Raw genomic sequence first — 14338 nt, 5'->3', positions numbered from 1 at the left:
GCCTCAGTTGTCTGGTCCTCTTGCAAACTGAAAAATAGGTTTAAAAATCAAGATCCAGGGCTTCTTGCAAACCAGAACTGAGTTTTCCACTCCACATGATGCTTCTGGATGGTGACCTGAGGACAGTGACACGTTCCAGGGCCTAAGGGCAGGATAATAACTTTCTGGTGGCCAAAGAAGATTATCAGGAACACAGGATTTCTCCTGGGCTCTCCAAACTTCTGCCCTCCCCTTATTAATGTATCTCTATCCCCCTTGGCTGGTGGTGTCATGGAGCAGGGACCCAAACTGGATGTCAGGTGTCACTGGGGTGTCAGACAGACTTTGGTCCTGCAAAGAGCTGGAACCATCATCTCCTGGTGCCGCTGGTACCTGGTGTGGTCATTTATGTCTGTGCCATTTGGGTCTCAAGTTGTGTCACAAGGACACAAGGCAGAAAAGGGTGAGTGTGCAAAGCCAAGCGTGTGCCCAGGCTGCAGAAGTTGGAGGAAGACGAAATGTGTGGGTAAATGTTTGAGATAATAGTTACAAGACTGGTGACGGTTCTAGGCACAGGCAATACATTACAGCATCCCCAGCGATCTGTTCATGCATTTCCCTGGAAGCCACAAAAAGGTCTGGAAGCTGTGGGCATGGCTAATAAATGTGTTGAAGTGTATTTGGCAAATAATCAGACAGACCACAAGGGGAAAAAAATATATCAACTGGGGGAAAAAAATTATGGTCCCTGCTTGGGAAGTTATTGAATGTTTCGGATTGAGGCACGTTTGGTTTTGTCAGGATTAAAGATGTGGAAGGGCTCCTGGGGGCTGCTCAAAATATGAAGGAAAAGTGGCTCTCGCCTCTCTGTGGAATTTCTGAGCTGATGGATGGATGTGGCCAGTTTTGTGAGGCTTGTGCCCAGCATGGCCAGACCCCACAGGCAGGACATGGCTGGTTCATTCCTGCTCCCCTTGAAGGTGCTCACAGCTGTGTCCGACAGCTCTTAGGTCGGATCAGCTTCCTCACCTGTGAGACACCCATAAAATGGTATCAGCTTTATTCCCTTTGGCTCCTGGAAGCATTTGCAGGGTGCATTCCCAGGAAGGGCTACGCTGTGAGGGGCATCAGCAATAACTCTGACTGGCTATGTGAGTTTTGGGGAAGATGTGGGTTTACTCCTCTACCCTGCCAAACTGCCTGTGTGTGAAACCTCTTCATGCCCTCCTATACGAGCTTTTTCCGTATAGGAAAATATTTGTCTCTCTCATCTTTCATAGCCTTGTTAGAAAAAAGGAAAAGCTTTCTAGGGAGGGAAATACAAACTGGAATTTTGATTTTTTTGTGCAGCTCTCTTGTTCTCTTCTCCTCCTCCCCCCTGGCCCTTCTGTCTTAAACACACAGCCCTCGTTTTCTTTATTTTTTTTTCCTCGTTCTCTCTTTATGTGTAAAGTTAACTTCCTAGGAAAAAGCTGCCGGATATCTGAGCCCTGGAGATAACTCCTAAACAACAGCTCCGTTTCCCCAGTCCAAACACACAGGAGCTTGAGCGTATCCAAACAAGCAGAGGGGGAGGCAGAATAGGAAAGCGGCTGGAAAGAGGGGGAGAGCTTTCAAAAAAGTGTCTGATGGAACCACGAAAGAATGTCCCGAGTCACCCTGAGCCCGGCACATGTAAAATCAACTATATAAATAAATACATAGTAAAAGGTCATTCTTGGGGGAAAAAAAAAAAAAAAAGAGGAAGAAAGAAAAGAAGTAAAGAGAGACCTTGTCTTGCATTATCGCTCCAATCTTTGGGCATTTTAGTTAAAGTTACAAAAAGTTCCCCTTCTTTAAATGCGGCCTTTGCTAAATGTGAAATTTGATTTTTCTACTTCCCCCCCCACCCCCCATCTCCAGCTCTGCCTGGGAAAAAGAAAGAGAAACATCCTTAATGATGTTTGCACCTATATTTATTTCCCTTGCTAACCTCTGAAAAAAGTTAGTCAGAAGGTACCGGAGCTGGGCCTGCATTTGCGTTTTTTGTCCTGGATGTGGACGTGCGTGTGGCTGTGGCTTGACTGGATCTCTCCTGTTGCGAAGGCAGGCAAGGCTGTGGATGGAGGCTCAGGGTGGGGATCCAGCTCCTTCCCTCTGCCACATGTTTCCTGCCTGAGCTTGGGCTGGTTTCATAAGCTCTGATCACAGCTGCACTGAAAATAATGATAGGATTTGATGGGTGGGAGAGAGGAGACAAAGAAATTTTTAGATGCTGAGAAGCCAGCCCAAGCCTTGTTAAATTCAGTGGTTGTCTTTGTGAGGGTGTCCTTTAGGTGACAGGGATAAAGATTTTCCGGCTGAGGGGGCTCAGACAGCTCTGCTTCATCTCAAGGGCGAAGGTGGAAGACCTGGAGATGTTGGCAGGGGGATCACAAAGAGGCAGGTGGTACCACACTGTCACTGCCTAAAAAGTCTTCAGCCCTCCTGGGGTCATTCTTGTCCTTGTTACAGTCAGTGGCAGCCCCATCACTGCTAAAATAAAACCTTCCTTTAGTTTTTCTCCCATTTCCTGCCCACAAAGGTTGCAGAGCTCTCGGTTTCCATGTCAAGCCAATCTCGTTGGAAGAATTATAGCCAATTTCTCAGCAGGCCCATGCACATGCAATCTTATTTTAGGAAAATGATGCTTGGAGCTTTGTGGGTAAATGCAGACACTGAAAATGGCCCTTAATTAAACATCTTTATTAGTACTTGGTTCCTCTAACCTCCTGAATTTCACCTTCTCATCACTGATACAGGGCTTGTGAAGTTGTGCCTTTGCTCATTGGCAGCTGTGCCATGGGCTTTGGTCCTACAGATGATATGGGGCAGCTAATTAGTCATCCCATTACTGACATGGCCTGGCCCGAGCTGGTGATTAGCGTCAGTGGATGCCATTGCTGGGAGCTTTACAATAGCGTTATTATTCATTGTTTCCTGCCCACTGCCGGTGTCTCTGGTAGAAGTTGGTACAGCATAAAAGGTACAGCCTGGGACCAAAAGAACTTAAAATACTCAGCTAATGATGCTGAATTTTTGTAAGTGAAACACAGTAGTTGGAAATGGTTTTAGAGAATACAGTAGATGTTGTGATTTATTTGCTTATTTAATGTCAGGGTTTGTTTGAAGGCAGCGCGGTGGTGACCAGGCGTGTCTTTTGAATGCGCTTGCAGTAAGAGAAATTACGGCGAGCACTGTGTAGAAACCCCAAATATCTTCAAAGGGGATGTTTCCCCTATGTGGGCTGAGTCAAATATCACTGGTTTTTAGAAATTTCCTTAGGCTTGATTTTTGGGTCTGATAAGGGCAAAGCTGCCACCAAGAGACTCAATCCAGCCTCATTCCCCTCCGAGCCATGTGTGCCGAGTGTCAGGAGTTCGGGGGCAGAGACCTGCAGACTCTTCTCCAGCGCTTTATTGAGAACCTGGCTTTGCAAGCTGTTGTCTCTATGCTGCATTTGGAGCACATTCATTGTTTTATTATCCTGGTGGTGTTGAAGGGAGCCCAGTTTGTGTTCATGGCATGGTCAGGAGATGTGTGTGCATCAGTTCGGAGCTCTTCTCTTCATGGTGGGGTGCTTCATCTTCTCTGCTGGCCCTGGGATTTTTCCTAGTCCCATAAGCTGTCCGCAGCTCCTGCTTGTCACCAGCACAGAGAAGTCAGCTAAAGGCCTCCTTGGGACTGGCTTGGTTTATGGTCAAGGCAAAATGGAACTGTCCCTATGGCCAGCCTGAGAGAGACACCTGATGTGGGATCAGCCACTCTGTGATGCTTCCTAGCACCATTCACATGGGCATTGTCTTATTTATTTTTTAGATAGTCCTTTTTGTCTAATTAAAAGAAAAAAAAAATCCTCCTCTATCTAAAGCAAAACCAACTCGTCCTCTCTCCACCTACGCCACATTCAATTATGATTAAAATTGCAACATGACCTAACAGGAGTTGGTATTAATGCTAAGGCTGTGCCAGTGTCCATGTTTGCATTTTGGGTTTGTTGTACGGTATCCAAAGATGCGGTATTTTCTTTTTCTTTTTTTTTTTTTTTTCAAATGTTGGATGTGCTACAGTGTGCGGCTGTGTGGGGTGAGGGGTAAATTTGAAACAGTAAGAGCACAAAAGAGAGCATTAAAGGCTCAGTTCTGCAAGGTGCCAAGCATTGCTATGATCTGGCAAATCGCTTAAGCACATGTTTTAACTTTAAGCACATGAGCAGTCCCATTGAAAGCAACGCATCGGGATGAAATCAGAGCCCTGGGACCGTGTCATATTGATGAAGAAGAGATAGGATGGGGATCTAAAGGTCTTTTTTTTTTTTTTTTAGGAGCTGTAGGCATTTGCACACACACAAACACGCATACACGCTCACACAGCAGTTTGAAAACTCCTGTTCCTCCTTCAGTGGCAGAAGGACGATTTGTTTGCTAAAGTTACAGTTTTTAAATGATATGTACGAATTTATGCATGTGAAAGAGGAGCAACTTTACTAAATTTGACTTTGCTAAGTCATTATCACAGCTAACAAAAAAGCTTCCGTATACACTTTGACACGTAGATTTTTTTCTTGTTCCTACCCCTTTATGAAATGGTAAATTCTTCTTTCAGGCTTCTTACCAATCCTTAAATAAACATGAAGGTTTGGGCTGAGAAAAGGGTGTAATTAAAAAGTTGGGATTCTTGCTCTTTGCCACAGTGTTATTTCCGATCTGGAGCCTGTCTTCTTTGAAGATGAGCTGAGTTTACGGGACCGGGCTGCGCTTGCGGTCGGGCCCGGCGAGCAGCTGCCCACCCGGGTCTCACCCAGCGCTCGCCAGAGCCAGAGTGACTCACGCCCTTGACTCCAGCAATTGTCAGCTCAGGCCCTGACTGCAGAATTAGACCCCTGGGGGGTCTGGGAGAATTAAGATGGAAAGACATGTTGGCATTTAAATAACATTTTCCCCTCTGGAATGGGCTGTGCAAGCGCTGCTAATTTTGATGAGTTCTATCAGAGGTTTAGCACTTACTTTTAGGATGCCCTTTGGCACCTGATTCAGTTCACATATAATTTGGGATTAAAGCACCTTGGGGATTTTTTTTCACAATTGTTATTTGTTCTCACAAGTCAGTTTCTGGAGGCCTCTGCTGATGTGCGTCAGTCTTGCAGGGTTGATGTTTTCTTTCTCAGAAATTTTGCTGATTGCGTTTTTTTTTTTTTTTTTAAACACCGGTGTTTTTCTCTTCCTCTCCTTCTCTTCTTTCCCTCCTTCCCACAGTCTGCAGCCAGGAGGGCGGGCACGTCCTGTGCAAACTGTCAGACCACCACTACCACCCTGTGGAGGAGAAATGCCAACGGCGATCCCGTCTGTAATGCCTGTGGGCTTTACTACAAGCTGCACAATGTAAGTGTGACTGTAATACTCAATAACGGGGTCTCAGCTTCAGTGCTCAATGATCCAAACTCTTCCTTAACTTGAGGGCTTCCAGTCTCGGGTGGTGCCAAGGCCTCTGTTATCCCTTTGGGGATCTTGGGGTTTGAGCGATGAGTCGTCAGCCTTTCAAACGTAGCCTATCCTTCTTGGGGAGGTATAAAATCAGACTGTCCATGGGTAATGTTAGAGCTTTTCCATGCCTGAGCCAAGAAAGGAGGGGTGGGTCAACACTGAGACATTATCTGCTCCTGACTGGGCTCAGTGCTGGAAAAGACAACATGCTGTCCTGCAAGCCGATATCTCTACTATGTGTAGCTTGGTTCTTCCAGCAAATACAAACTCTAGAAAAAAAGAAAGACATGCCAGAAACTATTTAGATCATTCTTGGGTTTGTTGCTGCCTTTGTCCTGTCCCTAAAGATGATTTATTTATGCCCTGTGTTTGTGCTGGTTGATGCAAACGAGTCCCAAACCAAAAAAGGACTTGATTTAGTTAGCGGGTTGCAGAGTCTACTCAACCTGTGATGTGAATTTTAAAGCATCTGTCATGGAAAGGAAGGAGAACTGAAATGAAATGGCTGGCAGATTTAATCTAATATCTCCATGCAAAGCCAGCTTGCAGGAACCAGGGATATGTGCCCCAGGGAAAGAGCTAAAGGGACCTGAAAAGTGTTCTACTGAATAATACTGCTAATAAAGAAGACTTAATGCTACTCCTGTTCCTCTCATTCCACATGTGGCATTAGAATAATTATTATGTCAAAAGAAGGAAAAGACTTGCAATTTCTCTGCTTTGATTTTTTTAATTTCCCACTGGTGGTTGATTGCTTTGTGTTTGGCTTGGAAATCTGGGGCTGTGTTTTGCCCTTGTGTCCACCCATGCAAACACATTGAAGACATATCGGGTTTCATGGGGCATCCAACCCTTGTGGTATCTCAGTCCCTTCCATTTGTTATTTCAAACTACTTGGTTTCTTAGGATGAGTAAACAAGTTTGGATTAAGTAGAAAAAACCTCAGCAAACAACCCGGCTAATTTTTCACCTGTTTCATGGAAGGCATCTCTCTTGGAAAAAAAGGAAAATATGTTTACCCTTTAGTGGGCAGGTGCCTCAGTATGCCTGAGTTTCATGTAGCAAGTAAAGCTTGTCATCAAACTCTCAGTGTGATCACAGCAAACAAACGGGTGGGACCCGGAGTGAAAACTCTCAGAATATCATGACAAAATATTCTGTTTGCTATTTCCTTGGCAAGAAGGGTTCAAGGTCAGCCAGCTTCACTGAGGAGGGGTTCTGTGCTTGTGCTCTTTTTCCATTTTGGCCTTGTAACCACCAGTGGTAGGACTTAAATAGTGTAGTTTGGGAGACCTCTAAGGAGCTGCTCCTCCTGCAGCCAGCAACACCCTTTGAAGAAAATAGGCTCTTCCCAGTTGATGCCTGTGTTTCAATGGGACGACTTCTACCCTTGAAGGCAATGTAGTTCCTCCCCATGACTGCAAAAGATGGTAGGATGATGAGTTATGATGTGTCTACTTCCATTGTAGACATCTGACTGGAGAAATCTCCTCCTGAAGTGTTCAGAGTGGTGTCTGAGTGCTGAGGTTCTCCAGAAATGTGCCTGCAAGAGCACATCCTTTTCTTTTTTGCACTAATGCTGCAAACCTTGTTGGCCTGAATTGACCTCTAGATCCACTGTTTAGGGAAACTGCGATCCAGCTGTGAAATCTGTGACATGGGGCAGGCCTTGAGCACATTGGAACCATTTTCATATTCATTAAAAACACCAACAGCTGCTTAAAAGCTCAGCACAGCTACTTACCAAAGTCAAGTAGTATCTTGCCTTATGAGCAACACCATTAATGGATCCTGCTTAAATGAAACCCCCAGAGGACTGAGCTCCTATGTGCAGCAAACCTAACCAGACAAGGATACTAAAATCCAGATATGAGTAGGTAGATCCTTTTTTTTTTTTTTAAATTTTCTTTAAGTATTTAGTAAAGTATTTACATTTACTAAAGTATTTATTAAAGTATGACTGTGGTGAGAAGTGAGGTCCTGCTCCCAGTGTCTGTATTATCTCCTGATTTCCATCAGGAGAGGGGTCAGAAATAGAGAGGCTGATTGTAGCATGTTCCTCCCAAGCAGCTGTCAGCATAGATGTTGTGCCAGTGCCAGTGGAAGGTCTTTGGATGCTTGGAAGTTGACTTAACCCTGTTTCAAGCTAGCTGTAGCAAATTCCTGTCTGCTGTTTTATCCACCCTCCCTCCCCATTTTTTCTTTTCTTAGGGTTTAATGAAATTTTCTGGGACCTTAACACCATTAGGATATTTTAATGGATTGATCTGCAGTTGAAACTTACCAAGATTTTGTGTCCACACTGGGAATGATTGCAGTGAAAAGGCTAATTTTTTTTCCAGGGTGTTAATTTTTTCATGGAGCTATATCAGTTTGTTTTACTGTTGATTCCCACAGCTTAAGCAAACCCATTTGTCAGTAGGATATAAGCAATAATCATAATAGTCTTGGGGTGCGTTTAGTGAAGCTGTTTGCATTCCTCCCACTGACTTCAACAAGAGCCTGCTCCATTAACACCAGTATTAACAATGACTAATATTTCACATTGATACGGTGCCTTTCATCCCGTGGCATCCCAGAGTGCTTTCTAAGATACAGCCAGCCTGGAAGATTAACCCAACATTGTAATGACTATGTCTGAAGGATAAATCCACTTCAGTGACAGGACCTTATTGAGGCCAATGGCAAAATCCCATTGTCTTCAGTCAGAGCAAGATCAGACCTATAATGGTTAAGACTATCCCCTGGATTTGATCTGTTCAATATGAGGTTCTCATCCTTGTTATTTTAGTCCTTAGAAGTGGGATGAGCCTTCGCACACTTCAGGGATAGATGGGAGTGTACCTTGCTGGAGGTGCACAGCAGGCTATCCTAGGCCCATAGAAGTGAGTGATTTGCCATTATTTTTGGTAAAACTCATCAGAAAAGGCCCCTTTCACAATACCTTAAAAGCAGCCCTATGTGTCCTGAGAGCAGAGCACTCAGTATTTTGCATACGATAAAACAAAGAGCATAATTCCTGCCCATAATTAATTGGCTCCATCTGAAATTAATGAATTTCATATACATGAGTTGGGCTGGTTTAATTTTAATTTAGCATGTGTTTGTCATTTTTATCAGAATGAATTTTCACGGAGAAGGTCTTCCCTCCGGGTTTTTAATTTCTCTACCCCAGAAACAGAGATGGGTCCTTGGCTTTGATGTTTTGGGGACCACTTTAACCCTGCTGTGACTGGTCTTTGAAGTCACTGGAAAAAATTTCCAGCTTGCTGCTTTGACTGTGCTGGTTCCTGACATTTATCTAAATCCTTATCTGTTTGGCTCTTGGGTTAGTTACCTGCTTGGAGTGTGAGACCAAGCACTGGGATGATGTGGCCAGCCAACAGCTCTGATCCCAGCTGTGGGGCTGGCCTTGGCTTTGTCACCATCCTGACATGGAGCTGGTGTTCGCATCCTTGTGTTTCACATCAAATCATAGCCTGGGCCATCCTGATCTTAGAGATTGTGTGAAACATGAGAGATGTTGCTTTGGGGAAGTGTTCACTGTCCTGTGGGACATGACACCAAGCAAGGGTCAGGACCCTATGCTTGTTCCAAGACCCAGCACAGCCCCAGTCCCACCACCAGCCTTATGTCACTTTGGCACAACCAGCTCCCAGGCTTGAAACTCTGCTGCTTCAACTGGAAATTGGTTCTGGCTGCCCCTGAACCTTTGTGTCGTGATACAGATCCTCATTTGGAGCTGGTGGAGCTGTGTGTGCCTCCCCAAATCTGAGCTGGATTCATCAGGGATTGACACTTCCTGGCCTTGTCTAATGTTGCTGCCTGGTGGGGCTCACGTGGGACTTCTTCCCGGCTTTGAACATGGACAGAACATCCCTGTTAAAAACTTGAAACAGGCCAGGCAAAGCTTTCCAATCCCAATCATTTATCTGGAGCAAAGGGCCATCCTGGTGTGTGCATCCTCATTCCCTCAGGGAGGACAGAAAGCCAGGGAAGCAGGTTATGTTGTGTTTGGAACCCTCAACATTTTAAATTTTGCTCATTGCTGCCGTGGGGCTGTTGTTGGGCTGCCCATGGGCAGATTCTTCCTTCCTACCTTTAGCTGGTAGCAAGCAGGGCTACTCTCTCTCTAGCTCTCTTTATCCAAAGGCAGAGGAATCAGCCTTTTATTCACCCATTTTTAGGTGAGGTGAAGGCTCTTGTCACTGCTGGTAAAAGGAGTCTGGAGTCACAAATTCAAACTGGGATGACAGACTCTGGGATGACTAAAAGAGAGATGAGCCTGGTTCTCCCTCTCCCCATAATTCCATCTTTGTATGTAACAGGGAACTATTTTATCCTGGCCTCCCTGGGAAGAGAAGTCCAGGACTGATTGTCATACTGTGAAAAGGAAAAGGCTGAGGAGCAACAAGTGAAACTTTTCTGTAATCTGGAAGAAGGGAATGCTTTGCTCCTCGTGCTGATTTAAGGTCTTATGGACAAAGAGCTGCTCAGCACTCTTGCAGGGGCATCTTTTCGTTGTCCTTCACATTAGATCCTGGTGGGAAGTGGATACGTTTTTTTCTCCCTTTTGTAGAAAGTCCATCAGCACCATCACATGCTCACATTTATTACAAAAAATGGTTCAGCCTGGGGTGATTTGCTGCCTTCTGCTATAGGTGACATCCTGCAGAGGAGCCTGAGCAAGATCCATTTACATTCTCAAGCCCAGATTTTTAAGGTTGTTTAGGGACATTGGAGGCATAAATCCCTTCCCAAGTGTGGTTTGTGGGAGTTTCATGTCACCTGTACTGGTGCGTGTTGTGATGCTGGCTCTCTATGCAGTATAGAATCACAAAATCATGGAATATTCTGAATTGGAAGAGACCCTCTAAAATCATCAGAATCCAGCCCTGGTCCTGCACAGGACAACCTGAAATAATAAGAATAATAAGAGTTTCTTACAGGATGTCCAATAGATCTTTTGCTACCATCTCCTAACCCTCATGGATGCATGGATGATAATTTCTGCTGTATAGTTTCAGGAGGAGAATTTAATGTTTATTTTGCCTGTAGATATGTTTGTATGTGTGTAGAAAATGCTTTGCTAGTCAGCACAGATACCTGTCTCAGCCCCCACTAAAAAAACCTGGAAGCCTTTAACCTTATTTCTTACTGAACCTGGAAGAAATAAAATCAGATTGGTTAAAGAAAACCAGAAAGGATGATCAGAGCAAAATCTCTGGAAAGAAGAAAAATAAGAAAAATACCTGACCTTTTTGTGAGGAGTTGCCCAACTTCCTAATGGAGCTGTGAAAGCTTGAGACCCCTTATAGCACTGAAATCCCAGCAGTTCTTGCTGCTAATGGTTTTAGATCAGACAGGAAGCCTCAGGGTGAGACAGTGTCTGTGGGGAATATTTCCAGGAGGTAATGATTGGTTTCATACCTAAACATGGTGCAATTACCTAATGTGCAGATAGTTGAAATTTTTCAGTTGTGAATTATTTGGGTATGTTTTGCTCCTGTGTGGCTCTGCCAGCAATTTTCTGTCATCTTGTCTTCAGAAATTTCAACCAAGCTTGGGATTTCCTGGAGGGATCTTATTTTGGGATGGAAATGGAGAGGTTGGGTAGCCATGGCACGTGGTGTGTACAGGGGAGGAGAGGGGCTGTGACCAGCTGGTCCTGCTGGGCTGGGGTACATGGATCCCATGGCGATTTGGGGAGAAGGGATGGAAGCACAAAAAAATAATTGATTTTTGTTTAGATTAACAGACCCCTGACTATGAAGAAAGAAGGAATTCAGACCAGAAACCGAAAGATGTCTAGCAAATCCAAAAAGTGCAAAAAGGTCCATGACAACCTTGAAGACTTTCCCAAGAGCAGCTCCTTTAACACCGCCGCCCTCTCCAGACACATGTCCTCCATCAGCCACATTTCACCTTTCAGTCACTCCAGCCACATGCTGACCACACCGACACCGATGCATCCTCCATCCAGCCTCTCCTTCGGACCTCACCACCCTTCCAGTATGGTCACTGCCATGGGTTAGCAAGAGACTCCCCTGCTGAATGCTTACAGTCTCAAAATGAGATTTACTTTATATACTACTTGCATTTTTGCAGGCGTGTGGTTATGGGTCTGACGTCCCGAATCAAATGGGAGGGGGAAAAAAAAAAAAGAATTAAAAAATTAAAAAAAAAAGTTATTTGAAGGCATAAGAGAGAGAGAGAGAAAAAATTAAAAATGCAGAAAAAAACTACAAAAAGCACAAAAAAGGAAAAAAAAAGAAAAAAAGAGAAAAAAGTAAAAAAAAAAGTTTTAAAAAAGTGATGTTTGCCACTTTTTAAAGGAACTCACTATGGCGTCTATGTATTCTTACCCACTGAATCTGGATACCATTTGTGAATAAGCCATTCAGAACTTGCATTCCCTATTGGACAGGATCTCTAGTGCTGTGAAAAAACAAAATAAAATAAAATAAAAAATGCTGAACATTGCATATAACTTATATTGTAAGAAATACTGTACATTTGAGGAAGACTTTATTGCATCTGAGGATCTGTAATGAAAAAGGCATGAAGGACTCAGAGAGAATTTTTTTTAAAGGAAAAGGAAAAAAAAGAAGACGGGAGGACAATTTAAAAACCAGAAAAACAAACAATGCAGACCAAGAGGAAACGCGGTCTTATGAACAAATGGACCAACTGCCAGTCATGTCTTCTCCTTTTATTTTATTTTTATTTTGGTTTCTTTTTTGTTGGTTTTTATTTTGGTTTCTTATTTTTTTGTTTCCGGGGAGGGGGAGGGGGCTGGCTAGAACGGTTTTGATGATGCATTAACTAACTAACTAACTAACTAAATAACTAAATAAATAAAATCTGTAGGGAGATCATTCATTTTGGGCCATGGGCCTTTTACATAGGAAGTACCAATGGTGTCAGGCAATCAGTGTTAACATGCGGACATTGCCAACAAGGGGGTTTCAGATAGCCATTCTCCAGGTCTATACGCATTGTGAACAAGTTCCTGTAATTGTTGTTTGTATGTATAATTCAACGCACCAAAATAAGAAAGATGTAGATTTATTTCATCCTATTATACAGACTGAATGGTTGTACAAATTTATTTACTGCTAGTGATAAGACCTGCTTTTTTTTTTTTTTGTTTTGTTTTCATATTTTTTCCTCCTTTTTTTTTTTTTTTGGAGAATAAACTAGATTAAATTCTGTTGACTTAACAGTGTTTTGTGCTTGGGGGCGGGAAAAAGAATATTTTTCTTTCTTTATTAATTTTTCCTAGCGTTTGTTTGGATGGTATTTATTACATAGTTACCACGGGTACGGGAATGTGTGTCTCTGCGCTCATGCTGACAGCCAAAGCAATGTTTGCAGTGGCTTGATAAAAAAAAGATAAATCACAGAACAAAGGAAAAAAAACCCTCAAAAATAAATGGACTGCATGTTAGTGTAACCCCACTGTCCCGTGTGTGCTCCCTGTCCCTTGAACAGCAGCCCAGCCGCTGCCCCCGCGTGATTTCGGGCTCCCAGGTGGGATGGGTCCCTTTGGGTCTTAGGCAAACATGACCAAACTGGTGCTGAAGACAATTTGGGACTGGGATAAGTGCAAAGGTACAGCAGGGTCCTTATGATCCCCATCTTTTTTTTAAAAAGGGGAAGGGTTTTGGACAGGAGCTGGAAAAGCATATTCTGCTCTGTCTCATTGAGTACTCAGCGATCAAACAATCAGACAGTTGAGATCTTGATGTGCAATCAGGATGGACCAGATCTGCCCTTGTCTTGGAGGAATGGGCAGAATCCATTATGATAGGCTGGATCTGATGAGAGAGGAAAACTCACAAAAATTCAAAGGCCATTTGCCAGTCCCATCCTGCAAGAGCTTTCTTTGAAACAGTGCAATTTTAATTAATATTACTATTGCTAACAACAGAGTCTGGCTCTTATTGTTTCATTTCTGGTGGTTTAATTCTTAGGAATCCATCCTTTTAGTTTTCACAGTTTACTCATCCAGCTTCTTTATACTATCATAAGGGTTGGGAATTCACCTTCCAAATGAAGGGTTAAACTTCTTATCAAACCACTCCATTTGCTGGAGATTTAAGTGCAGTGTGATAAGACAGAGGTTACCAAGGCTGTGAGAAAATGCTTGAAAAATCCCAAACAAAAATACAACCCGAAATGTAAAAAACCTCAACAGACGTGACCTGCAAATTATTTTTATATTTTTAATGCTGAGTGAAATATTTCACCCAGAAATATGTGTACTCTTGCCAGGTGGATGGAAAAATATCATCATATCTGTCACAGCTGTTTGAACCCACTTTCTCTCTCTTTCCTTCCCTCTGGAGGGAGGGGTAACAGTGGCATGAGCTGCTGCAGGATTCTTCACATGAAGAGAGGGTGTTCCATGTAAGACAAAAAAACACTTCAAATCTTTCAGGATGGTTATACAGAGGTCAAATAGTTGGTTATTTGGGAGTGGGGGAGGAGGGGCAGAGGACTGACCTTTATTTGGGCTCTTTCTCCCCTGTTTCAAAATGAATCTAGTTAAAGTATGTCTACCATAAAGGAGGATTTGGCAGATGGAAGTGGAACAGGCATTAATCGTTTTGTAATGTTGTATATTCTTTCCTTTCTTCTCTGTTGACAAAAATGTGTAAAAAAAAAAGTCAGAACAAATGGTACATATTTAAAATCTTATGTTAATCACCTTTCTGCTTTCTCAATGAATATTTTAAGCATAAAGACTAAATGTTGAAATAAAACAGAGTGAAGAATTACCGAGATGCAAATGGAGATCTTGTTGGCTCCTAATTAATCATCTGTGAACTATAAAGCTATTTTCAATTAGCCTG

At 43.2% G+C, this 14338-nt stretch overlaps 1 protein-coding gene across 3 annotated transcripts in view; it reads left to right on the top strand.

Moving 5' to 3' along the window:
* Window positions 1-12794, top strand: part of GATA3 (GATA binding protein 3) — a 28938-nt gene extending 16144 nt beyond the window's left edge. For 2 of the 3 annotated variants that reach the window (XM_088055718.1, XM_005526063.3), the window contains exons 5-6: window positions 5253-5378; window positions 11231-12793. In XM_088055718.1, coding sequence (XP_087911844.1) covers window positions 5253-5378; window positions 11231-11515 — 411 coding nt within the window. In that variant the 3' untranslated portion in view covers window positions 11516-12793. Of the gene's footprint in view, window positions 1-5252; window positions 5379-11230 lie in introns of all 3 variants that reach the window. The other variant, XM_005526064.3, reaches the window with a different exon arrangement.
* Window positions 12795-14338: the final 1544 nt, after the last annotated feature.

The sequence above is a fragment of the Pseudopodoces humilis genome, chromosome 5 (assembly GCF_049639895.1).
Source record: "Pseudopodoces humilis isolate 2021_Gansu_Grassland_sample_001 chromosome 5, ASM4963989v1, whole genome shotgun sequence".
NCBI lineage: Eukaryota > Metazoa > Chordata > Aves > Passeriformes > Paridae > Pseudopodoces > Pseudopodoces humilis.
This window is presented reverse-complemented; position numbering and strand designations above follow the sequence as displayed.